The sequence below is a fragment of the Hippoglossus hippoglossus genome, chromosome 14 (assembly GCF_009819705.1).
Source record: "Hippoglossus hippoglossus isolate fHipHip1 chromosome 14, fHipHip1.pri, whole genome shotgun sequence".
NCBI lineage: Eukaryota > Metazoa > Chordata > Actinopteri > Pleuronectiformes > Pleuronectidae > Hippoglossus > Hippoglossus hippoglossus.
Genome location: NC_047164.1, coordinates 13879023 through 13903489, shown reverse-complemented (window position 1 = coordinate 13903489; position 24467 = coordinate 13879023). Strand labels below are relative to the sequence as shown.

The 24467-nt window shown below is 44.0% G+C and overlaps 1 protein-coding gene across 3 annotated transcripts in view; it reads right to left on the bottom strand.

Annotated features, from left to right (window-relative positions):
* Positions 1-4973: 4973 nt before the first annotated feature.
* The window catches only part of ephb4a (eph receptor B4a), a 40918-nt gene continuing 21424 nt past the window's right edge, over positions 4974-24467 (bottom strand). The window contains exons 2-17 of one of the 3 annotated variants that reach the window (XM_034607624.1): positions 24184-24254; positions 21817-22098; positions 19897-20287; positions 17396-17551; positions 15354-15689; positions 15140-15264; positions 14206-14371; positions 13775-13874; positions 12381-12445; positions 12094-12207; positions 11484-11731; positions 11184-11399; positions 10815-10964; positions 10041-10234; positions 9450-9608; positions 4974-8465 (exon numbers count right to left, since the gene is read on the bottom strand). In XM_034607624.1, coding sequence (XP_034463515.1) covers positions 8357-8465; positions 9450-9608; positions 10041-10234; positions 10815-10964; positions 11184-11399; positions 11484-11731; positions 12094-12207; positions 12381-12445; positions 13775-13874; positions 14206-14371; positions 15140-15264; positions 15354-15689; positions 17396-17551; positions 19897-20287; positions 21817-22098; positions 24184-24254 — 2882 coding nt within the window. In that variant the 3' untranslated portion in view covers positions 4974-8356. Of the gene's footprint in view, positions 8466-9449; positions 9609-10040; positions 10235-10733; positions 10965-11183; positions 11400-11483; positions 11732-12093; positions 12211-12380; positions 12446-13774; positions 13875-14205; positions 14372-15139; positions 15265-15353; positions 15690-17395; positions 17552-19896; positions 20288-21816; positions 22099-24183; positions 24255-24467 lie in introns of those variants that run through there. The other 2 variants (XM_034607623.1, XM_034607625.1) reach the window with 2 other exon arrangements.

The window sequence follows — 24467 nt, the reverse complement described above, 5'->3', positions numbered from 1 at the left end:
ACCGTTCTGATGGAGTGTCATTTATGCAAAGGAGGAGGGTTTGAGGGGCCACAGGCGAACAATGGATGTGTGTGTGTGTGTGTGTGTGTGTGTGTGTGTGTGTGTGTGTGTGTGTGTGCCACTCAAAAAGTTCAACTTTCTGTGTCCCTACCTAGTGAGAAAGTGCAGCAACTTGTGTGTATGATTGTTTGACTCTTAAGTGCTTTCGACTCATTTGCTTGATGAACATGTTTGAAAATTGCTCACTGAGGCTGCTGCTCGCCAAAGAACAATTTACATTCAGGAAAACAAGCAGAAATGTCTCGTAAAAAGTAAACAGCTATACGACCACAATACAAATATGAGCCGCAGACTCCACTGTGTTCATGAAAAACAGACAAATCTGTAGATTTTACTGTGGAAAAAGGGAAAAAAAGAGATGAAATGTTTAAAAAAGAGGTTTGGTAGTTTCTCCAAACCCTGAAACTGTTATAAACGTTTGCCTGATTAAAGAGGAGCTCAGAAACGCCTGGTGAAAAGACTCCGCGTCTCGGTTTGTTGACCAGATGACTTTTGGTGGACGCACATTTTTTCCACTGATGGCAAAGATTTACAGTGTTGGGGTTCAGGGGGCGAGAGGGAGCCGGGCTGAGTTAGGACCTGAAGGTGAGGCCTGGGAGCGAGGTTAAGCACAACACTGTGGCGTGAACCCATCAATCTGAGTTCAATAACCCATCTGGTGATCAATCACGCTGAGCAGGAACATCTTTAACATGATGTTTGCCATACCTCATACTTCAGACACACACGCACAAACCTTTTTGTCTCAAACAAAGAGTGTCTACTTCTTCTTTTCGACTTTTACCGCAATTTGATATTTTTCTTCTACGTCTAATTTTCCCTCTAGCGTAAACTGGTCCCTGACTCATGTGGATTGAGTTTCAGAATATGGGTGATTCACAGGGAGAGAGGATAAGAAGCAAGAAGGTCACACTCCTTTCATTTCCTCACAGAAGGCAACGGGCACATCTTAGCGGAGTGGAAAACAAAAGGCTGCCACTGGGGAGATGGATGGCTGCTGTGCGTGCGTGTGTGCGTGTGTGCGTGTGTGCGTGTGTGTGTGTGTGTGTCTGTCTCTGTGTGTGTGTGTGTGTGTGTGTGCTGAAAGCTGAGACAGAGCAGGAACCAGCAAAACACCTTTGCAGGGGCCGGTCTCTCGTCCTGAAGGTGTTGACGTCCATATTCACATTCTTCATGCCGCTAACGCCTCAGTCGAAAAACATGATATGTTCTTTGAAGCCTGATGAAGGAGAAGTGGATACCTGCTATTACATGTGACTTATGGCTGTTTTGGAGTCATAATGTATATATCGACAAACCATTTGGCTCAGAGAATGATCCATTTTTATGAGCAAACAGACGCACAAAGGAGCAGGAGGAACATGGATCCATAACTGTGGCTGGGGCCAAAATACATTCCTCAATTTCTGATGCAGACATTTCAAATAATGATAATGAATGGACATGATCCAAAAATGACATTGATTTCGAACATGACAGCCTCACAAAGAAGTGAAAAATGTCCCAATATTTGAATACCCCTGCTGCAACAAATAAAAAATAACAATAAGGGACAGCAGGGGCCTGTCATCTGAAGGTTTACGTTGATTTAAGTGGATTAGGCTCATCATGAAAAGTACAAGACTAATTCCAAGTCAAACTGCACTGCAGCACGATGGAATAACCACACTCTCACAACCCTATATTTGATCAGGTGGGTCAGCTAAGAACACACTCGTATTTGCAGCAATGGCCTGCCCTCACAGGCTGCAGCAAAGTCAACAGATGTATTGTAGAGCAGCGGGGAGCGACAACTTTTCCCAAGCCATCACATTCGATACGAAACAGAGCGGGAGCGCAATGTGCCTCCTATCTCTCCACACCATCACACGGCGGGCACAGCTGAAAAATAATCTCAGCTGGCTGCTGGGTGGATTTTCACCAGAAAATGCTGGGCCATTTGGAATCAAATCGTCTGCGAGTCCTCTCCAGGAGGGAAATCTTGGCACAGGAGCGACAATCTCAGATCTAACTTTCCATCTTCGAGCCGCTGCTGCACAGGAAAATCAAAAGCAACTCTGCAGATTCAGAAAGAAAGTATTAAATCAGTCAGAAAAAAAAGAATCTTCTTTTATATGTTAAAGGGGCATTCCAATAACTTTACGATTCAGTTGGCTTAGGAATAGTATTGAAAGTGGTGGTACACTGGAAACTGATTGATATGTCCTCAGACCATATTGGAGAGCAAAAGTGCTTGAAGCTGTTTCAATAAGGGTCACACTCAAATGTAGAGTGATAAGATATGATGGTCGTTCCAATACAGGGAGAAAGGTGCACACTTTCAAATTCATATTTAGTGTTTCCCTCGTTTTACACAAACACGGAAAAAAAGAAGTGAAGATTAATCATCGGACGCAGCTCCGTCGGGGGGAGGGGTTTCTGAGAAGCACTTCTGGTGGTCACCTTGGATATTCACATCAATAACAAAGTGCCAAAATACAGAAAAATTTTTTTTTTCTCTTGTGCGTTTGTTATTTTCTTTTTATTGTTTTCCTTTTTTTTCACTTTTATGTCTTTATTACATGAAATATATTCAAGAAATAGATATAGAAGTGAAGGTGGAAAGGTTTATCTTCTTAATTAAGGATTGTATTAATTCTACTGACTAAATAAAGTAACAAACTAAATTGGAGCTTAGTGGAATGCATAGATCAACCAATGCCCAACAGTCCCCTTATGAATCCACATTTAAATTCACTTGATCCAGATTTTTATTTGGATCTGCACCAAAATACACACACACATAAATATCAGTCCCCTAAAAAGCCAGATTTTTAAGAAGATCCTTGAGTTATTCTCTCTCAAATCAAGGAAAATCTTGATCCACACTAAAATTGTATGGCTTTTTTTCCTGATCCGTACCACATCTTTCCAGTAGTTTGGGTGTAATCCTTCAAACAAACAGACAAACAAATGCAGACGAAAACATAATCTCCTTGACGGATGGATGTCGGAGCAGACACCGCTCATCTGTTAAAACATAAATAACCCCGACGCTGAAGTCGTCAAGTTTGACATGATTTAGGTTTGAGACATAAATATATTTTTCTAACAGAAGACCTGCATCACAAAATGGAGAAGGTTTGGAAATGAATCAAACAACAGATGGCATTGAGTTGCATTATGGGAATTGCGTGATCCAGTCTAGAGTTTGACCCATACTTGGAGCTAAAATTCAGCTGTTTGGAATTTGACAATTAATCGGTCTCTTGTGAGCCCCCTAAAATTTATGGAAGCGCAAAACTCTCAGTGGAGTACGTCGTCAATCAATACACGTTTAATGCAGGATCACACTCTGACTTTCCGCCGTGTTTACTGCTCCAGACGGACTGAAACCATTTCACATCACATTCACCCTGCCCCCCCTTTGTTTTCAAACACACAGGTACCTGTCCCAGTGGTTAACCCCCATCCACCACTGCCATGCACCCACCCACCCACACACCCGCTCTCCACACTTGAATGAACACAGGAATGCGAGGGGAATGACACAATCCCACCAAATGCTAAAACCTGGCAGGGCCCGCTCCGCTCTCTCCCGACTCGACAGCGGCCCTAATGAATGGCCATTCAGAAATGCAGACAAAGCTGAGCCTAGATTTGTACTATACGCTGGGGTCAGGGGTCACGCAGAGCAGTGACAGAGGTAGAAAGCAGAAATGAATGCCCATCTCTCGCTTTCAAACACCCAGAAGAAGAAAAAAGAGATTCATACAAACTAAAACACTCTGCAGAGTTAAAGAATGCTCAGAGGAAGAATTGTTAATCATTGTTATTTTATCTCCACCACACAGAAGCTCCACTTGTGCTCGTCTGTAGTTTGTGGACCACACGAGAGCAACAGAACAAGAGTAATGAGTCAGTAACACAGAGATAATCAAAGTACATTAATCAATGAATCTAAATACTGACTTCAAGCCCCGGCTGCTTAGCCTGCATGCATGCTTAAAGTAGCTTTGGAGATAGGAGGAGAGAGAAAGGAAGTGTGTGTGTGTGTGTGTGTGTGTGTGTGTGTGTGTGTGTGTGTGTGTGTGTGTGTGTGTGTGTGTGTGTGTGTGTGTGTGTGTGTGTGTGTGTGTGTGAGGGAGGGAGAGTTTAAGCTTATGCTGCGCTATAAGCTGCTCTCAGCCCGAGGCACAGGAGAAGAAAAGAACATCTCTTCATGATTAAAAAGAGCTGAGGACCAGGAAGGGAAACATAGGAGAGGACAAGCTCCAAGGCCCTCAGGGGTAAAAATGAAAAAAGAAGTGTCTCTGGAGGAACAGAAGGCAGGAGGAAATGCTGCGAGACGGCAAAGCTGCAAAACAAGAATGGGGACCGAGGTACGACTCTCGCCCTCGCGGTCTCAGGTTTCCTTCTCATTCTGAATAAATGGGGCGATGGGAGAGATGAAAGGCGCGCTCGCGACAAAAGCCACAAAGACGACAGAAAAGGAAAAAGAAAAACCCACCCCCGTTAAGATGTTTTACTTCCACATTTGTGCTGTGATGTTTGACAGTCCAGGCAGAGGCCTTATCTAACCCCAGATAAGAACAAGACGACCAAGGACCACTCTGTTTGGTGCAATCTGTGAGCACTGATAAAAAAACTCAAGCAGTCAAAGAAAGTTTTGAGGAAATCTAGAAACGTCCTTGTGTGATGGTAACGGTGGAGCGGCTTTGTGGTGAGCCATCGTTTGATTCAGGACTGACACAAGACAGGTAGATCTCATGCTGTTAGGTCAAATAGGGACTCCCTTTTATATACCATGACAATATGATGATGTACATTCATGCTTTGTCAGCTTTGGTTCCACTTGACATTAGAATTCAGTTGAGGCTGAATGTCTTTGTGCTTTTCACATTCAAAAGAAGCTGAAAGAATTGAGTCCTTGGTGATAATCACTGCTGTGCATCTTTATTATGAATACTGAATACAGATTAGCGTACACACAGGATGGTAATCAAAACATACTTTTATATCTATTCATGATTTCATAGTTTAACTGAGGTCTTCAATATGAAGACCGCATTTCCCACAATCCTTGGGGGAATCGCTCCCACTCTTGCGCGACAATACCAGTGTTTCTGATTAAGGCCTTACAGCAATTTGTTACAAAAGGAAGAGAATGGATGATTTTGGCATCACACGCATTTTGATCACATTTGGTCTTTTTTTCAAGTAGCAGCACAATCATTTTAAAGCAACACTATGCAACTTTTTCACCTTAAAATAACAGCACCAAAATTCATTTGATGGTTCACTGACTGGTGCCACCTTCGTCCCTACTCCTCACCCTGAATGCTTGTTCTGTGTGACCTCGGTGAAGCAGGTACGATCTCCTGCGAGACTGGGAATATGCAGAATCTGTCAGGCTAGTTGGACCAATCACGTTTGAGCAGGCTTTTGGTTGCCAGATTTTAAACAGACCGTGTGGCAGAACACATTGACTGAAATATATCTGGCTTTTTAATTTATCTGCATTCATATGCTGAAAGGGGTTAATAGAGATTCGCAAAAATGTCATCTGGAGCTAAAACACATCTAAAAAGTGATAAAAGAAACTAATAGGACTGTAAACAATGTCATTCATAATTCACCGTCATAGAATAGCCAATGGGCTCAGAGATTGCTGACTGATAGTCGCAGTTTAAAAAGTCAGATTTAGACACAGCAAGTTCAAGAGGAATGCTGCACTGTACATATAATTACTACAGTACAAGTAATTACAAAACAGTGTTTATCTCCAACATCCAGCGTGTAAACTTTTAAAATATGAAGGATTCTGAGCAGAGTTTGGCGGAGCACTTATGGTTCATGGGTATTGTTATTATTATATCATATTATATGAATTGTTGTTGCTATCATTAATAACATCTTTACACTCTTGTTTTCATTATAACTAGTCAGAGCTGAAACCTGATGTTGCACAACTGTTCCTGGTCTCTCGCTCCTCTCTCTCCTCCCCCTCCCCCCATCTCTCTCTCTTCTCTCCCCTCTTTTCCACCCATTTCTCATCTCCCCCCCAGTTTCACCACAACCGGTCAAGGCAGATGACTGCCCACATTGAGTCTGCTCGATGTTTCTTCCAGTTAATGAGTTTTTTCTCCACACAGTTGCCTAAGTGCTGCTCATTGTGGGAACTGTTGGGTTTCTCTCTGGTTTTTAAGGTCTTGAGATAATGTATATGGTGATTTAGAGCTATACAAATAAAATTGAATTGAATAATGTCCACCGTTCTGTTGTGGTTCAGTTCAGTGAGTGGTACAACACAATCAGAGCTCCGCTCAACAAATTGATAGGCTTTGGTTTTTCTTTGCATGAAAACCACTCAATCTCTTGGACACAACACCTAACAGAATTAATCACCACATGTGCCTACAGAGGGTGCTATTGCTCACTAAAAGTTACACAGTGTTGCTTTAAATTAGCATGTGCAGCGAACATTACATCACAAAACCTTTGGTGTGCATTAAGGGGATTTGAATTTATGCTATTCATCACATTTGATTGGACTTAAATGTGTGAAAATTGCACCTTAAACCTCTTGAAACTTATTAGAAAAAAAGTCTGAATAGGAAAAAGGAAAGTTAACAGAACGATCAACCATAAAACAAAGCTTAAAGAAAAAAAAATCCACACTGGCACAAAGAGGAAACCATTGAGAAGAGTGTTGCAATGCATTTTGTATCCAAAGTGGCTGCTTAAGCTCCATTTTCCTGATTCACTGCAGGTCTGGGAGCCACCCGGGGAAAATTACACCTGACCCAAATGTCAAAAAGGCTGGTATTATCCTTCAAGAGATGCAAAGTCTTTGAGAAATACTTTGACATTTTGAACTCCAGTCCATTATTCTTCTTCACCAAGCGCATGTAATAATGTGAGTGGGGGGGGGGGGGGGGCTCCTGTTTGCTAATCAAACAGGAGCTCAGCAGTGTTGTTAGCATTCCAGCCTGAAACCAATGGATACTGCTGACAGAAAGCTAACCCGTTACCCAATCTAAATGTCAAGAAACAATGTTTGTACAGCTAGCTGAGCAAGAGCAGATACATTTCATAGACGGCATGGCAAACATCTGATGAAGGAAAATATACGCTAAACTTCAAAATGTCAAAGCAAACCCTTTACGGCACATTTACATGAATCACCCACGAGATTTCTGCTTTAAAAAAATTGGCATTTAAGTCCACAAAGATGACTGAATGGCACTGGAAGATGGAGAATACAGAGTTTAAAAATTGTATTAGTTAACAAATGTGCGAGGCCAGATTGCTTCCTTGGTAAAGAAAAACCAATTCGACAGTGTTCTCTGGTCTCTGAGTCCACTTGGTCCTTTGTTCAGTCTGATTATAATAAAAACGGAGCTGCCGGCAGAATCACAGGCAGTGGAAATAACCGAACACACTCCGAGTGAGAAGCGTGGAGTTACTTAAGAGATTACAATTAACTCTGAAATGACAAAAGTGCTGATATGTGTCGCGTCTCTCTCTCCGCTCCTCACTGGCTGCTGAGCTTGGAGAGGGGAGAGCCAGACTGAGGAAGATGAGAGGAGTCTGATTAGGACGAGTTCAGCACTCTCCAGAGTCTGCATTACACATCACACCTGAGCAAAGAGGAGGTAATGTGGAAATCAAATGGAAGAAAAAACTAAAAGTACAATCCGACTGTTAAAATGTTCAGTTTTGATGTAGTTGATGGAAGTAATAATGTAATCCAGATGGATTTAATGTAAGACACCCAGAGTAAAAGCAGTCCTCATTCATAATTACACAACAATATGAAAACAGATGAATCCTTGAATTGTCACTGGCATTTTTTTCTTTTCAGTCTCCTTTGGTGAAGCAACGTTTTATTGGGTCGAGAACCCGTCAACTGCCAGTTTTCAAGACGCCAAGATACTAGAGGAATTTGTAAACACTGATCTGTCTCTCCTCTTGGTTTAGCGCGTTTATTCTCTAATCTCTGGTAGATATAAAAACACTGAGCACAAACTTTAAAAATGAGTCATTCTGCAAATCATCAGCTTCTCTCCCTGGTCACTGTGGGTGACAGGGACTCGCCAGTCTCCAGACGACTCCCTCATCCTCTGGGGGGGGAAGTCATCTTGAGCTAGATATTTTTTTTTAAATCTCTTTTTCATCCTGGTCATGAATAAATTGTGCCAATCTCTCTTGGAGTCCGTGTTCAAAGTGGGTCACAGGAGAGGATCCGGAGTGCTCTCAGTACATGGGCTGCACCTGCGTGCTGGTGTTCACGTCCAGGTTAGTGAGGGGTGAGCTAGAAGGTCACAGTCGCAGTGCTCTTGTTTCGAAAGGTCATTGTCTGGATGCTGGAGAGGATTTTCCTCTGATGGCCGGCCAGAGTCACACCCATGTGGAGGAGATCCCTGAACAAAGACGAGGGGAAAAAGGACTAATTAGGAAGGAAGAACATACAGAAATGAAAGATATGATTTAATGGACATAAAAGGGATATTTCAGTCAGGAAATCGTTGCTCTCTGGGCTTCAATAGTCGTTCACACTTAACTTAAAATCGAACTTCAGGGAATCGTGGTCAGTTTTTCAGGAAATTAAGCTGAGTTCACGCTACACACCTAGATTTGCTGTCTTATTATCGATAATCTCACAGTGTTTGTGAGTTCATACTACATGACTGAGTGGTGACAGGGGGGGTCCCCCGCTACACCATCTTTCACCAGGAGAAACCCTCAACTATCTGGGCACCGAGCTACATTTAAACACGACGAAGAGAAGAGAATCGGACTGATCGTCCTGTTCCTCTGTGTCAAGCTGCTACAGAATGACACATCCGGCTGGGGGAGAGGTGAAACTCTTCAGTGGTAAAGAACAGAGAGCAAGCCAGGCCTCGTTTTTCTGTCTGAGCCCAATGCAGTTAATTCAAGCTGCCCTGACTTTGTAACCATGTCCCTCACGCACATGGTTATTGCTTCGATTTCCATGATTACACACGTGCAGTTTAAAATCAGGGGGCACCTCACCCCTACTTGGACCCTCACCACCTTCACCCTGTCCCTTGCTCTGATTGTCTGGATTTGTCACCTACTCCGACTGGAGGTTGGAAATCTGATCAGAGTCCGGGAATGGCCCCTAATCGTGTCTTTGAAGAGTGAACACACAGCCAATGGCGACTGAAGATCAAACGAAAGCAGCACTTTCGTCTGCGACTTGCAAAAACTCGGGCCGGACTGAATAAATCAGGCTGAAAATCCCAAAGTGTGAGCTAGGCTTTAATTACTGTCGCCACCACAAGTGGGCCTGGCTCTCTGACCTTGTGGGCGAAGCAAAAAATGCTCCTCCAGAGATATTGTAAGTCTCATTTTAGATAAGAAAACTCTCAGTAGGTACTGACTGTGTGGTGATCTGGGCCAGCTGGTCCACGGAGTTGAAGCCGGCCTGCAGGAAGCTGTCTTCGTAGCGCTCCATCTTGATGGCCCTCAGCCATTCCCCCACCGAGGCGCACGACGAGAGGGCTAAAGGTGCACGCTGGTCCAGCAGGCTGTAGGACGGCCTGGGGGAGCGGAGAGGGGGAAACAAAGCAAGGACTTACACACACTGTCAGCACAACAACAGTGAGGAGCTTATACATATATATCCTGCAGCAACATTCCTGCTGACACACAGGGGTATAATCTGACTGTGAGTGACTGACAGGGACTAACAATGGGATTTGTCAGGGGTGGAGGCTCCTCTGCTGTATGCGTCCAGCCCGACAGGCAGAATGTGGAGGGAGGGAAATGGGCACAGCAAGAGGCTGACAGGTCCCAGCAGGACATTAAGAGGGAACATAAGATTGGGCAGTAGGAGGGTCTGGCGTCTGTCCCGTGACTATCAGGAGAGACAAACCTGGTTCCTCTTTTTTACTGCTCATTCTCAATCTGCATATTTACTGTCACCGTGACCTCATTGTCTGTCAATCAACCACACACATCCGCACTCTCACCCTGCTCCCTCCTGGGCGACTATTTTCAGTGACGCGGGATTGCGGATCAGCTTGTCCAGAGCGCTGACGAGGTCCGTGAAGCGAGGGCGTGCCGAGCGGTCCTTCTGCCAGCAGTCCAACATCAGCTGGTGCAGGTGGGTGGGGCAGTCGGGGGGTGGGGGCAGCCTGTAGTCCTGCTCTATGGCATTGATAACCTAATGGAGAATAAAAAGAAATACAAATCAATGCAACAACTGAATGGTATTTAATTCAGTACCGAGTAGCTCGGTGGGCCAGAAGATTAGCAAACGTGCAAAGGGAAGAACAAATAGAGAAGAGGAGAAGGCTGAAAATCCTACTTAGATTAGCACTGTACAACTGTTGGCAACAAGAGACATGGTGAATCCGACTGATCCTGCTGCTCTTCAGCTTGATGTGTCATCCTGCTCACAGAGTGACGCATCAAGCTGGAGGAGCGGGGACACGCTTCAGTGGACATCACAGTTGTAAAGAATAGAGATTTTTAGCAGCTTGTAAATGGGATTGGAGTCTGTGAGGTTTTTGCGACCCATCGGCCTGCGACTCATTTAAATGAGTTCACACAGCGACTGGTGACTTTCAATCCTCTTGCAAAACTCGTCGGCAACTGGCAAATCGGCCTGAAAATTGTTTACTGTGAACTAAGCTTAAGACTTACAAAAATGTTTACTTATTCCTTGTTAAAAATCATTACACAAGCTGTTGTTTTGGGAGAAGCTCAGTTTCGTGTTGTGTCCAACTAAACCCTGAACTTACATCCTGGTTGCTCATGTCCCAGTACGGCCTCTCTCCAAAAGACATGACCTCCCACATGACGATGCCATAGCTCCACACATCTGAGGCTGAAGTAAACTTTCTGAAGGCGATCGCCTCCGGTGCTGTCCAGCGAATTGGGATCTTACCTCCCTGGGCAGAAGAGGAAAACAGTCAATACTGCAAAACTTTACTAGAAAACAGTCAGACCGAGCTCTGACAAGGAACGCGAAGGGGTGAAAAAACAACTTAAAGTTTAGTGATGAACTTTTACAATTGTAACGTCATGTTTCAACATATGTTCCCATGTGAATAAATTATTATTAATAGAAGGGTTTCTCAGGCAATAACTCGAGAGGATTGTCATCTCACCAGAGAGCTGGTGTAGGTCGGGTCGGACGAATTCTCCTGCAGGAAGCGAGACAAGCCGAAGTCGGACACCTTGCACACCAGGTTGCTGTTGATCAGGATGTTGCGGGCGGCCAGGTCCCGGTGGACGTAACTCATCTCTGCCAGGTACTTCATGCCGGAGGCGATGCCGCGCAGCATGCCCACCAGCTGGATGGGCGTGAACTGGCTGTCGTTCAGCTACGGAGGAGAGGAACACTTGCATTAGGGCTGGAGTGACGTGGGTGGCGTGTTTCAGTGTGTGTTCTCTCATCTCACACTGACCCGTAGAAAGGAGTCCAGAGCTCCGTTCTCCATGAACTCTGTGAGGATCATGACTGGACAGCTGGCCGTGATGATCCCCTCCAGGTGGATGATGTTGGGGTGCTGGAACTGGCCCATGATGGACGCCTCAGACAGGAAGTCCCGCCTCTGCTTGTCAGTGTAGCCCCCCTTTAGTGTCTTTATTGCTACGTAGTTTTCCTTTTTCCCCGGAACTCTCAGTCGTCCTCGACACACCTCCCCAAACTCTCCTGCAGCCGAACAGACACATAAACACATTAAGCTGTTTTCTTTAGCTGCTCCTGACTTTATTGGGAGCATGAGTTATCTTCAGTAAAGCTAAAGCCCGCTGGAAGCTAGTGGTGCCCTTTGGTTTGAACGAGAGCTACTAATACAGCTAACATATTTATCAGTTAATTGCTTTTTTTGCTCGCCAATATTGAGTTTTGTCTAATAAAGAACACAGACAATGGTTTTAAATGTCACAGAAGCAATTTAACTCTGTAAGTTATATATTTTCATAATGTTATTTTGAGGGGGAAAAAAAGAAAAAACTCAGTCTGTGAGTCCAAAGTTTATGAACAATGAGAAAAAGCATGTGGCTGGGGCTTACCGGCGCCGATAACCTCCTCAATCTTGACAAAGGAAACATCGATTTCCTTGGCAAATTCTCGCACCGCCTCATTAGGGTCCTCGTAGGTGAAGGGGTCGATATAAACCTTGACCCCTGTGAGCGAAAGACAAACAGAGTCGTGGGAAAGGAAAAGGAGAAATGTTTGAGAACTATGAGCAGAGCGTGGTCATATTTAATATGATTTCCTTGATGTTGATGAATACGTTGCAAACTGCTGCCAAGGTTTAGTTTATTTCAGAGTGTGTGTGTGTGTGTCCTTGTGTTACCTTGGCCAACAAGGTACTGGCTGTTTTTGTCGCTCAGTTCTGGATCCTTTAATCGGCTGTGTCTGCTGCAAGGAGACAGAGGTCGGGATAAATAAAGCAAGATTTGGGTGGCAGTGAAAAATGGATTGTCAGACTTATTCTTGGCAAACGTTTCTAATGCTTTTTCAATAGGATGCAAATCAATGATGTAATAAAGTGACTCTTCAAATGGAAAAAACAAAAAAAAAGATCTTAGTCCTGCTGTCTAAAATAGTAGATACATCAAAAAAACGAGGTATATTTTGATTTGGTGTTGAAAATTCTAGGATGTGAGCCAGCAGAGCAAAATATGATAATTTATTGATTCCCCTTTGGGAATACTCAGGGCGCCACGCACAGAGATGTCAAAGTTCAGCTCAGCCACAGACCACTACCCTCTAGTTGATGGAGATCCAGTGTCGTAAAGGGCGCTCTCACTCTTTTTCCAAAAACACAGCCATCCTTTTATTATATTTTGACTGAAACGCTCCCTTGATGTGAGAATGCTTTTGTTGACCTTAAACCGGCCCCAGTGATCTAAAAAGCACAATGCATGATGGTTTGTGGTGATGATGAATACCTGAGCTAACCGCTGCGGTTCGGCTCTTTGACACAAGCAGCTTCCATTATAATTCTGCTGGCAAGAACTCATCCTCCTGCAAGCCTGTAACAACCCTGTAGCTACTGGATCCCTGCCTTCCTCCATTTCTCTCCCTCTCCCACCTCATAAGCCTAAAATAGCAATAATGCACCACCCTTGGTTAGTGGCAGATCTGGGCCTCAGCCACTGGTCTGTGTGTGTGTGGGTAAGTAACATGTGTGTGTGTGTGTGTGTGTCTGTGTGTGTATATGTCACAAGGTCACAGCTATTGTTCTCCTGTCCTGTGGAAACAGGGTTGGGACGCCTGCATCCTGTCTCTCCCTGCCCTCTACCTCTATCGTCATCTCTCTCCATCTCTCTCTCTCTTTCTCTCACACACACACACACACACACGCACACACACACACACACACACACACACACACACACACACACAGACACACTTTTTCTCTGTGATGGCATCCAACACTGTTTACTCAAACAATGAAGCCTAAGGAAAGTGTTCTAATGAGCAGGATTACTTTTAGCTGTGCAAGCAGAAGACATCATGAGCATTGCTTTGTGTCTCACAGAGAAAAAAAAAAAACTGGTGTGAGTAACGGAGGCAAACCCACTCTTGATTAGATATGATTTGTATAAACAAGAGAACAAAGTGGGGCAAACTTGTAAAATTGGGGTCACGGTTGTTACTGGTTTTCGATTTCCCCCGTTTTATTCCCATTTCCTGTTATTCCGTCTGCTCCTCTTTCTCTTGCTCCCTTTGCCTTGTTCTCACCGTATGCAGTAAGCGGCCACAAAGACGAAGGTGACGAGCAGCAGCATCCCGGCGGCGATGAGGATGCCAGGTACCAAGAACTGGGAGGCAGAGTCCTGTCCTGAAAAAGGCAACAGAGACGGAGAGAGACAAAAGAAAAAGGAACCCGACAGAAAGACAGAGAGTTAGAGAAATGTAACGACAGAAATCATGACAGGAGGTTTATACTGGTTGTAAAGAAAAGTATGAGAGGGAAGGTAAGAACATGACAGGAATTTATAATATTGAAGAGGCTGAATACAAGGACAATAACTCAATACAAGGACAAAGGCAATAAATTCATACAAAAAAGAAACTGTGCAGGGCCTGATTATGCTGAAAAGAATTCGAAAAACAAAATAGAAAAAGATGTGAAAGTTATCAAGTCTTCAAGGAAACAGGGTTTCTCTTACCATCGGGCAGGGTGCGGAAGATGGCTGCAGGACTGAAGCTGCTATAACCGGCCTTGGTGTGCACCCGCACCTGCACTTCATACTGAGCGGCCCTGCGGAGGTCCGTCAGCACGGCCTGGTTTCGGTTACTCTCCATGTAGTGGCACTGATCCTCACTGCGCCGCTCCTGAAAGAAAATGGACAGAGTTATGCAGACTGGAGGTGAGCGCAGAACAGGAATAAGTGAGGAAATGACAGAGATCACAGTAAAAAGAACAAAGAACAGGGAGCTAAAAGGATCATCTATAGGAATTCAAATATCCTATGAAAACGGAATAACTGCAGACTGGTGATTTGAGGTTTATTCAAACTGACCTGAAATAAAACTGGATCTTCACCTTCTACAGTACATTAATCCTGGGCTATTTTGTCTATTTTTGATATTGCATTTAAATGTCTCATTAAAAAAATTCTTCAGCAGAACATTGTATTTATTACCAGACAATTAAATTTTCACCTTGATTTAGTACACAACATATCGGACCCAGAAACACACAAGAAGCATGAGGTGATTTGATCCCACTGGTGTGACTGCAGACTCCAGAGGGTTAATCAGAACTCTGTTCATTTATATGTTGGGGGGGGGGTTTACATTTGTTATGATTTCATTCCTAAAAAAGAATCTTGTGCCTCAGCAGCATCACGAATCACTGAAACAAACTGAAATTAAATCTTTGTTTTGAGCTGCAGTGTTTCATTAACTTTCTCAAATATTTGCAGTACATGTTTGTTTGTCTGTTTTGGGGCGTGCGCGAGGAAATCCATATCAACCGCTGCCACGCCCTGTTTCCTACATCTGCATTGTGGCAGCGAGTTTTCCAATCCTGAGCTTTAGTGTGGCGTGAAAAGAAACGAATGAAATCTGAAGAGAGAGATGTGGTCAGGGAGCTCTCACCTTCTCACAGTAGCGTAGCTGATACTGCAGGATGGTGTAGTGCTGCTGAGCTGGGACTGACCAGTGCAGAGTCAGACTGCTCTCTGTGGAGTCACTCTTCCGAATCACAGACACCAGCGACGGCACTGCACAGACGGCACAAGAATAATAAATAACACGTGAAACTCCAGACTGTTTTAATACGTTTCCACCTCCTCCTTTTCTACCATCTTACCGTCATGGCTTGAAGTGATGTTGACGCTTTCACTGGCAGGGTCCTTGCCGCTGACTGGAGACACCCCATTGAGCGCCTGGATGGTGAAGGTGTAGGTGGTGTGCGGCAGCAGGCCCCACACCTCCACCCTGCGACCCAGCAGGCCCTGCTGAGCCGGCCGGTAGCTGACACTGTCTCCGCAGGGGAGGCACTCTCCACCGGGCGGCCTGCACACGGAGCACATGACGGCGTAGCTTATGTCGGTTCTGCCCCCGTTGTCCAGGGGCTCGTTCCACTCCAGGCTGAGGGTGGTGTCGTTGATCTTGGTGCTGATGCTACGAGGGGCTGACGGAGTTTCTACAGTGACGAGGAAAGAAATGCTTGAATTTAGATCAGGCTTTTACCGTATTATTAACACGAGGAATTAACATCATAGCTGTTTTAACAGAAAAAGGGAACAGTTTGGGGAAATCCACTTTTTCAGACACGAGATCCGGAAAATGTCCAGACAATGGGGTCTGGAGTTTGCCTTTCACATATGAAGAACACAGCAGGAGATTGTCGTGGTCAGACACGTTCACAACAACAGGAACATTTCTGGAACAGCAGCATTAATGCCAGACCCAGGTGATGCAACTTGTTAAACTGATCAAATACGATAACATGTCAGTTTTCTCTTGTGACTAAATGTCTTCAGAAAACATCAGCAGTCATCCCCCACCCCCCAACCCTCCACCCACTGTCACATTATTCAGTTAAAAATGTCATCATGTTTAATTTTCCAGTTGTCGCTTACCCTGATGCAATCACGCCACATACAATTTCTCCATCAAATCAAAGTCTAATCTCTTCTGTGTCATTTTGCTGCTGCTTTACCTCTCAGTGACCCACACAGTCCATTTCTTTACGCTTTTTTTCCCCCCACATGCGCCGAAGACGTCATTATTCGGTCTGCACGTCGTCACCGTGCAGAACGATTGCTTAGTGCCACAACGGGAGTGTAGCATGTGTTGCGGAATTGAACTGGTGCAATTACGTTTTGTCTTTAAGTGGATGATAATGACCGCTGTCTGAAAACCATACGAAGGCAGCTATTGCCTCAAGCCAAGCATAACTGAACAGCAATACCACTCAGCCACCGAGGATGAGTTTCTGTTCCTGCCAAGGAGACAAAGCTTTGTCAGGGAGCCCGCAGGTAACTTAAGTGCTAATGCGTGTTCTCAAGTGGGGCAACATCAAAAACAATGGGAGTGCACATGAATCATGGATTTGGGGATTTTTTAGAGGTGAGGTTTTATGACTTAACATCGAGAATCTACTTCATTAAAATCACAGAGGCTGCCACGTTCATGTAGAACTCTTATTTTGAAGGGGAAAGAGCCATGTGATTTACAGATGGGACGGCTTGTTTACAATTTAGCATTGAAATTGAAAATGTAAGTGATGTGCAGGCAATCCAGTACAAAAACAGAATACATAACAGAAATGGGGAGATTAAGAGATTAATAATTAAGATAAGGCTTTTGTAATTAAAGTTATCAGTCATAATGAAATTGGTGGATGTGAATTCTAGTTGGTATTAATGTCACACCTGCAGAGAACAGAGGACGTCAACAGCCCAATGTCTGAGTGTCACATCAGTTTCACTTCCTCTTTAAAGCCACTGCAAGAGAATGCACCTCATTAAAAAGCCCCTCCCTTTCAAACGCCTAACATGCCGCCGAATTAACATTCCTGAATTGGCATGGAGGTGTCACTCGAGAGCCATCAATGCCTACTTTAACTGTGGAGAGAAAAAGACCCTGCCCCCCCGCCCCCCCCCCCCCCCCAACAACCTGTCACAAAAGACACGCATCTCAATGGCCGGCACTCACAGAAACAGGAAACAAAAGAGGTTAGAGGAGCCTGGCCAACGACACCAGGGGAGAAGAGAAACAGCCCCAGAGAGTGTAAACAACAAAGTGAAGAAGAGGGTGAATAGGTGAGAACCAACAAGCGTTATCTTTGCACCTTCATGTTTGCATGTGGATTCATGTGTTAAGTGCGGCTGACGGCATACTTACTGGTGCATTGGGTGTCGGGAGCGTCAGTTTCGGCACGTAGGTATCCGTGCATGCGACACGCACACACCGAAGCGCCCCTGACGGTGGTGTGGCTGAATCTCGGACAGCTTATGCACTGTCCCTCTGTGCCCGACTTGTACTGACCCACCGGACAGGCTGAGAGGGGAGAGCAAATGAAGACAAATTACACACGACACTGCACAAGCTCTTCAAACCCGCCGTGTCCCAGACGGACCTGGGTCAGACTGAATCCACACATCTGTTTTTAACAGGGTGGTTGTGTGAAGGTTGGTTGCAGACGGAATTACACAATAAGGGTTCTAAACTGAAGACAATAACACTGATATACATCGGTCAGTGAATACACACACACACACATCGGTATGTTGCCTATCACTGGATTCATCTGATCATATCTGAAGAACAAGATCAAACAAAGTCTCCTCACTTAAACCAAAGACAGTACGGTGATACTCAGGATATAAAGACACAGGGAACTTAACCAATAACCTTGTTTGTTAGTTTGCAGGATTACTCAAAAACGACTGAACCAATTTCCATGAAATTCTGTGGAGGGGTGGGACACGATCAAGGTAGTGATCCAGATAAACGGATCCTATTCCTGTTTGCATCTGCTGTCACTTCCTGGATCTAGGCTGAAAACTAGGGGGACAGTTTTCCATCAGGGCTCCGAGGCACTGGAAGGAATTGCCTGAAGAAACAAGGCTGTCTGAGACGGCATCTTCTTTTAAACCTCGGCTAAATACATACTTTTTTCGGTAGGCTTATTCCTGATGTTACTTGGGGTGTAAGATTATTATTGGTCTTTAATCTCTATCACTATCATATATATATAATTGAAGTTATTATTATTATTGTCTTATTATCCGGGCTGTAACAATTTTCCAAATCCTCAGTTCGGTGGAAGTCAATGGATGGATGGATAATAGTCATTGGTTGTCCTCGTCTGAACCTGTTCTCCTCTGATACACACCGGCACTTGTCCTACACATGAATATGTAATGAGCTGTCGTCTTGTGGCGCCACACATACGTGCGCCAACACCTGCAGTGTTTACTATTCTGGCTTCAGAGGCTGAATGAGAGCAGCATAACAACAAACACACTCTGTGACCAGCGTTTTCACACAGGAATATCCCACATGTGAGAAAAGTCACGGGGGGGTGGTGACACCTGCTGAAAACCTCACCACCTCCATTTTGTGACAACTTGAAATGCATTTATTTGGGCGTCATCCTTGTAATCTATATTATGTAACTCAGGTAAAGACATAGGGACAAATGGGGAAATCAACCCCTCCCATGTAGCGGTATTAATAGCCAGCTACAGCTTTACTTCAAAGATATGGTTTAAATATACTAATCGAGCTCATCTGAAACACTAAATCAACCCGACAGCTTTCATAAATTTGAAGTTGGAGGGTTGTGTTTGACGCAGGAAGTACATGCATTGTCTATGGGAGATAATGGCATTACAGCTAAATTAATTTCATTTTAAACCTAGATGTCAATTTCATTTTCTGAAATGACCGGCCTATGCTGCAAATTAACTGTTCAGTCTTGCTGTGAAGGCAATTTCCCTTTATGGTCTAGAGGGTCCCCCCCCCCCCCCCCCTTCAGCTGTCTTCAGCAACAGAACGCTGGAAATGCCAACCCCACTTCACCAGAAGCAAAATGTCGCAAATTATTTTCAATTTTTTTGCTATGAAAAATGATTACGCCTCCCACAGAGATCAAACTGAATCCCACCTTCAATCACAGACAGAGAGAAACACACATTTATTTCGAGTCAATAATTTTCCATGTTAGGGTGTGTGTGTGTGTGTGTGAGGTATTACTCATATTGTGGGGGCCGAAGTCTGTTTACATGCTCACCTTATGGGGACTTGTCATCCTTATGAGGACTTAAATTGTAAGGTTTGAGGTTAGAGTATGTGTTATAGTATACAGACAAGTATCAGGTATGTATAGTTTGAGTATAGTAAATGAATGCCAGTCAATGTAATGATTGTGTGTGTGTGTCTGCGTGTGCGTGTGCGTTTTCACAGGGCTTGTTAATTGGACTCATTAGACGGAGCTGCTGCTGAGCTCCTGAGAGAATCTTCCTGCTTCTTACTTCTTTTTTTTGGTCTGCTTTTCGCTTTGATGTTCTCAAAGCGATGTGATCTCTACCCCAATCGCCCCCCCGCCCCTTCACTACCTTCACCTCCTGTGTTTCTTCTATCTCAGCCGAACCACCCGTTGTCACAGCGGTGAGCCTTTGACCTTGCTCTTCCTCCACGAGATAAGTGCTGCCCCACCTGACCTCTCTGTGTCCCCTCCGTGTGAAAGCCCCTCGCCTCCCTCATTTAACTTCCTTGGTCTCTCACTTCCTCTTCAATACGGCGACCCTTACTCAGCCAAACCCACTCTCCATTGTTTTCTTGTTTAGTCCGCCTGCTCTGCTGCCTACCTGCATGGCCTAAATGTGCCTCATTCTTACCTGTGCATAGCGTTTGTCCCTCAGTGGCCTCATATCCTGCCAGGCAGGCGCAGGAGGTGGTTGGCTGGCCCACCCACTGGCCATCTTCCCCGCAGAAGAGCTTCGGAGGGCGAGGTCGCGGCCCCTGCTGGGCGGCGTGCTCCACACACACACCCTGTGCCTCTTGCACAAGCATGCGGGGAACAGTCTCGGGGAAAGAGGAAAGAGCGCTGAGCAGGGGAGGACACTTTTTGAAGAACACCCGGGCAGAGAGCAGGGCCATGCAGGCACCCTGAGCCTGGAAAGCCAAGTAGAAACCTCTCTTGGATAGAGGGCCGATTCTTAAGGTCTTCACATTGAATTTCCGCTCCCCGCCCTTCCTCAGGAGAAAGTCTGCAGCCACTGTGTCCACCTAGGACAGGAAGAAAGAGAAAGGATCTTACGTAACGTCCAGATTCAAACTCACAGGATTCAGTCGTAATGAGGGCGGCTTTACGTGTTTTAGTCATTTTTTACCATTAACTGAAACATCACATGTGCTTTACATTATTGAACATTTTCCAAAGCGTACTGCTGTGATTTCAGATTGATTTACTACCTTCCTGGCACCCATTGTTTCCCATTTGTTACAGTGCGCTTTGAAGCTCCACTCGCAGAGAGTTGGAACTGGCTCGAGAGAAGCAGTAATTCATCACGGTGAACATTTCATCCCTTTTTATTTTTCTGTCAGAGTCACATTACTAAGTGGTAATGAAGACGAGGAGCGGGGACAGCCTCGAATCCTCTCTTTAGCGCTGTGTTCCACGGTGCTCTGACATCAGAGGTTTGACGAGGAGACGCTGGCCAGCACAGTGCTTAAAGACTGTTTCTGCTCCAATGAGACAATAATGTAACTAGGATATAAAATATAAGTCACAAAGTGTTGACAATAGAAAATAAAATACCCATATCAACTATTTTCTCTGTGAACCGATTTCAATATTGTAATGAGCTGGGTGTGAGCCAACACACCCAGCTCATTACCGTTGGGGGGTTAGAAGCCACTTTACGCTGAGGAAAATGTTAAGACATCATTTACATTATAATATTAACACACCATTATATAGACAAACAGCTAAAACGTAAAAAAAAAATCAAATTCTAAATCATATTTAATCAAAATCAAAACCCAAAAGAATGTTGGACCAGTGAAGAAGTCATATTTTTTATTTGGAACTAATGCACTTTACATGCCATTTTAGAAGATGTGAAATGGATATACCAGCAAATTCATATTGCACATCCATAAAGTTCGTTTTTCATTTTTTTTTTTTTTTAAAGAAAGGTCAAATGCAATGCAGCAGAGGAAAAATACCAATACCAATTATTCCTGATATGAGAGGGATTTTGAGTATGACTTTTTTAAAGCCGTCATTGCCTGGTGAACAGTCACATTATTATCACTTACTTTCTAACATAAGGTGTTCGTTTACAAATGTAGGTTTGAAACTCAATCCAAGTTAACTTTGGTGATGACATCAGGGTAATCTTGGATTGAGATGATTAGAGCTGCTACAATTAGTCTAGTAACTGATTGGGCAGAAAAGTCCCATTCACATTCAAATTCATCACAAACTTCCATCCCATAAACAGTCAATTTAATATATTTGGGTTCTAACAGTTGTTCACAGAAAAGACACATTAAAGTCATTGTTGTGGACTTTAGGTCATTCTGAGTGACTTTTTATTTTCACAGTTTTTTAACATTAAAACCTAATTGATCAATCGATATTTATAAACTGATGTTCATATGTAAAATAGGTGGAGTACACCTTTGATTGAGATTTAATATGTCAAATATAAATAAAAAAAACTTTAAAAAAACGTTCCTTCCTGAAACGACAGTGAAAATATTTAAAAAAAAATACAAGGCGACTGTGACTTCTCAGATGATGGACGTACCTTGGTGTAAGGATTCTCCATCCAGGGTGGGTAATTGGCCGTGGCCTCGTTGGAGTCTGCCTGGAAGTAGTAGAGGTTGAAGGTCTCCTTACAGCTGCGGTGGTGGGTGCTCCTGGAGGAACACTCCAACATGGTGAACCGCAGCTCCACGTACACCTGTGATGCTCCTCGGCGCGGGATGAAGCCGCTGCGCAGCCAGTGGCTGGACGAGCTGTCGCTCTGACAGATCTCATAAGTCCTCACGCTGTTGTTCTCATCATCCAAACCGCTCACTTCCTCCCACTGAGAGGAAAGAGGAGAACAAAGTGTCGTCAGGTTAAAATGACATCTGACCCCCAAAAACTTTTTTGTGAGACCAGAGTATATATTTAATTGCCCTATAAAAACCTTCACTATCGTCTTTTTATAATGGGTCACCATTAAAAGTCCTATTAATCATAATAATGTTGCAGTTCGTTGCTGGCCCTGTGCTGTAACACACCTGTCAGACCTCTGCAGGACAGAATCTCGCCTGCTGTGGGTTTTGATCCATCCCAAATTTGAATCTGGGTTGCTAAATCATTCCTCCCACTGAGCCGCGGCTCAGCTAGTGGGAATACGAGTCTCACTTGTCAAACAGAGCACAGGACTGCTCACAGCATCCAAGGCAGACACAGCTTTCACCCCTCAAACACACTTTTAGACTAAAATGTGAGAATACAGAGGGGATATCGCAAATATGTATGATCTAAAAAAACTCTACAGAAATCCACATTTGTTGGGGAGCCAAAATACAACTGGAAAACGCTTTCATGTTTGACTTCTGAGTCAACGGCGAACATGTTCACCACCACTATGTTCCCAAGAGTGGGAACCAAGCAGGAAATTAACATACTTGGGGCAGAATTTAGCAGATTTTGCTGAACTTGAGGCTCAGAAATTCAGTTATGTAAATATGTAAATCTTTAAAAATCCATTTGCAGACGATGTGTTGAGAGAGGCAGAATACTGGTCTGAATGAATTACAGAGGGGCACAGCACCGGGAGCAAGGTTTGAATCACTTGAAGGGAGAATTTCCCTTCTAATCCCCACAAATAAATACTTTTGGACTTTGGCAGCTCATATGTCTGAGAACAAAATGTTTCCTGTGATGAAGATGCACAAAGCGTCCCACAGGGCTCATCCGGATGCGACAGGAAAAAAAAAAGAAACATTTACAGTAGAGAAATTATGTTTGAATGCAAATCGGAGAGAGAATTATAAATATAGAGATGCACGGTTTTACACAATACATCAGTTGTATGCAAAAGGCTGAGATACCACAGGGCAAATTTTGTTACGCTGAAAAGATCTAAAAATAGCCGCTGCAGCAAACAGACATTAAAAACGATCCTGTGAATGTTGTGCAGCGAAACTTTTGATTTCATGAGCTTAGACTAAATCAAATATTCAACGTGTGTGTTAATACACGTGGCGGGGTTAATCCTGTGTGATCGCTGTTCACAAAGGACCTGATTCCGCAACTGTAGCTGGATACACATCACCGTTAAGCCATGAAATTATATTTATGATTTCATTAAAATGCTATAAAACGATTACACTGGAGGTTTGATGTGAATTTAAGCTTTATTTGGCCTCCGAATAAAAAGCCCATGTAACGTTTAACGATGATTAGGTATTTTGGAAACTGAACAGCCACAAACATCTACTATGAAGCCACAACAATCCATGAATCCTGAAAATAAACAACCACGGTAATCCTTTACAATCTGTAATTTCTTATGCAGACAGTTTGTGGCATCCCCCTGCTGCCGCCTGTCCACATCGACTACATCAATGTTTCATACTCAATCGTTTTAAGTTGCGGTTTTGATGATTTGAGGCTTTGAATAAACCGTTTTCAATGGTGACATCTGCAAAAAAGCATTTTAGACAATTTTTCTTCGCATCTTAATCAAAAGCACAGACGCGTTTGTTGAGCATTTCAGTCCAGGTCCCCGAAATCTCCCCCTGCCAGCTTCACTGTTACCAATTTTCCTTCTGAGACATAAGCGAGTTGAGCAGTTTGGGTCACTGGCAAAAAAATTTATAATACCCTAGCAACCACTCTTCAGTTGATCAAATTACAAATATGTCTTTTTCTGGCTGCACTATTCAAAACTGTGGGCAGCTCCAAGGTTGATGGGATAAATCAAAGCATCTGCTTTCAATATACTTTGAATCCCACATTCACTCTGGCGTTTCCTTTATTCTGTCAGTTACCAGCCATATAAGGAACTCTTTTATAGCCCAAGTAACAAAAGAACAGCTGGAAGCCAAAAATCCCCCAGTCACCACGAGGTCTGTGTTAGGAATACAGATAACATGGGGAAGCTGGGGTTACATACCTCGGGTTTGGTGCGTGAGAAGATGGTCCATTTCAGATCAGATGTCTCCGTCTTAGTGTTCATCAGGACCTCTGCAAAAGAGGATTAAAATATATGATATATCACTCAGGAGGAAAGAGAAGTATTACACTTATAACACACAAGTGGGACTTAGATCTGGCTTATACTGGTATAAGGGTAGAAGATAGACTTTCACCACTCGATTCCATCAAACATTCCCACTCCCCTAAAATTGTCTTTTCTCTCATGTTTGTTTTTATCCCCCTTATGTCCCCTCTGTCCCC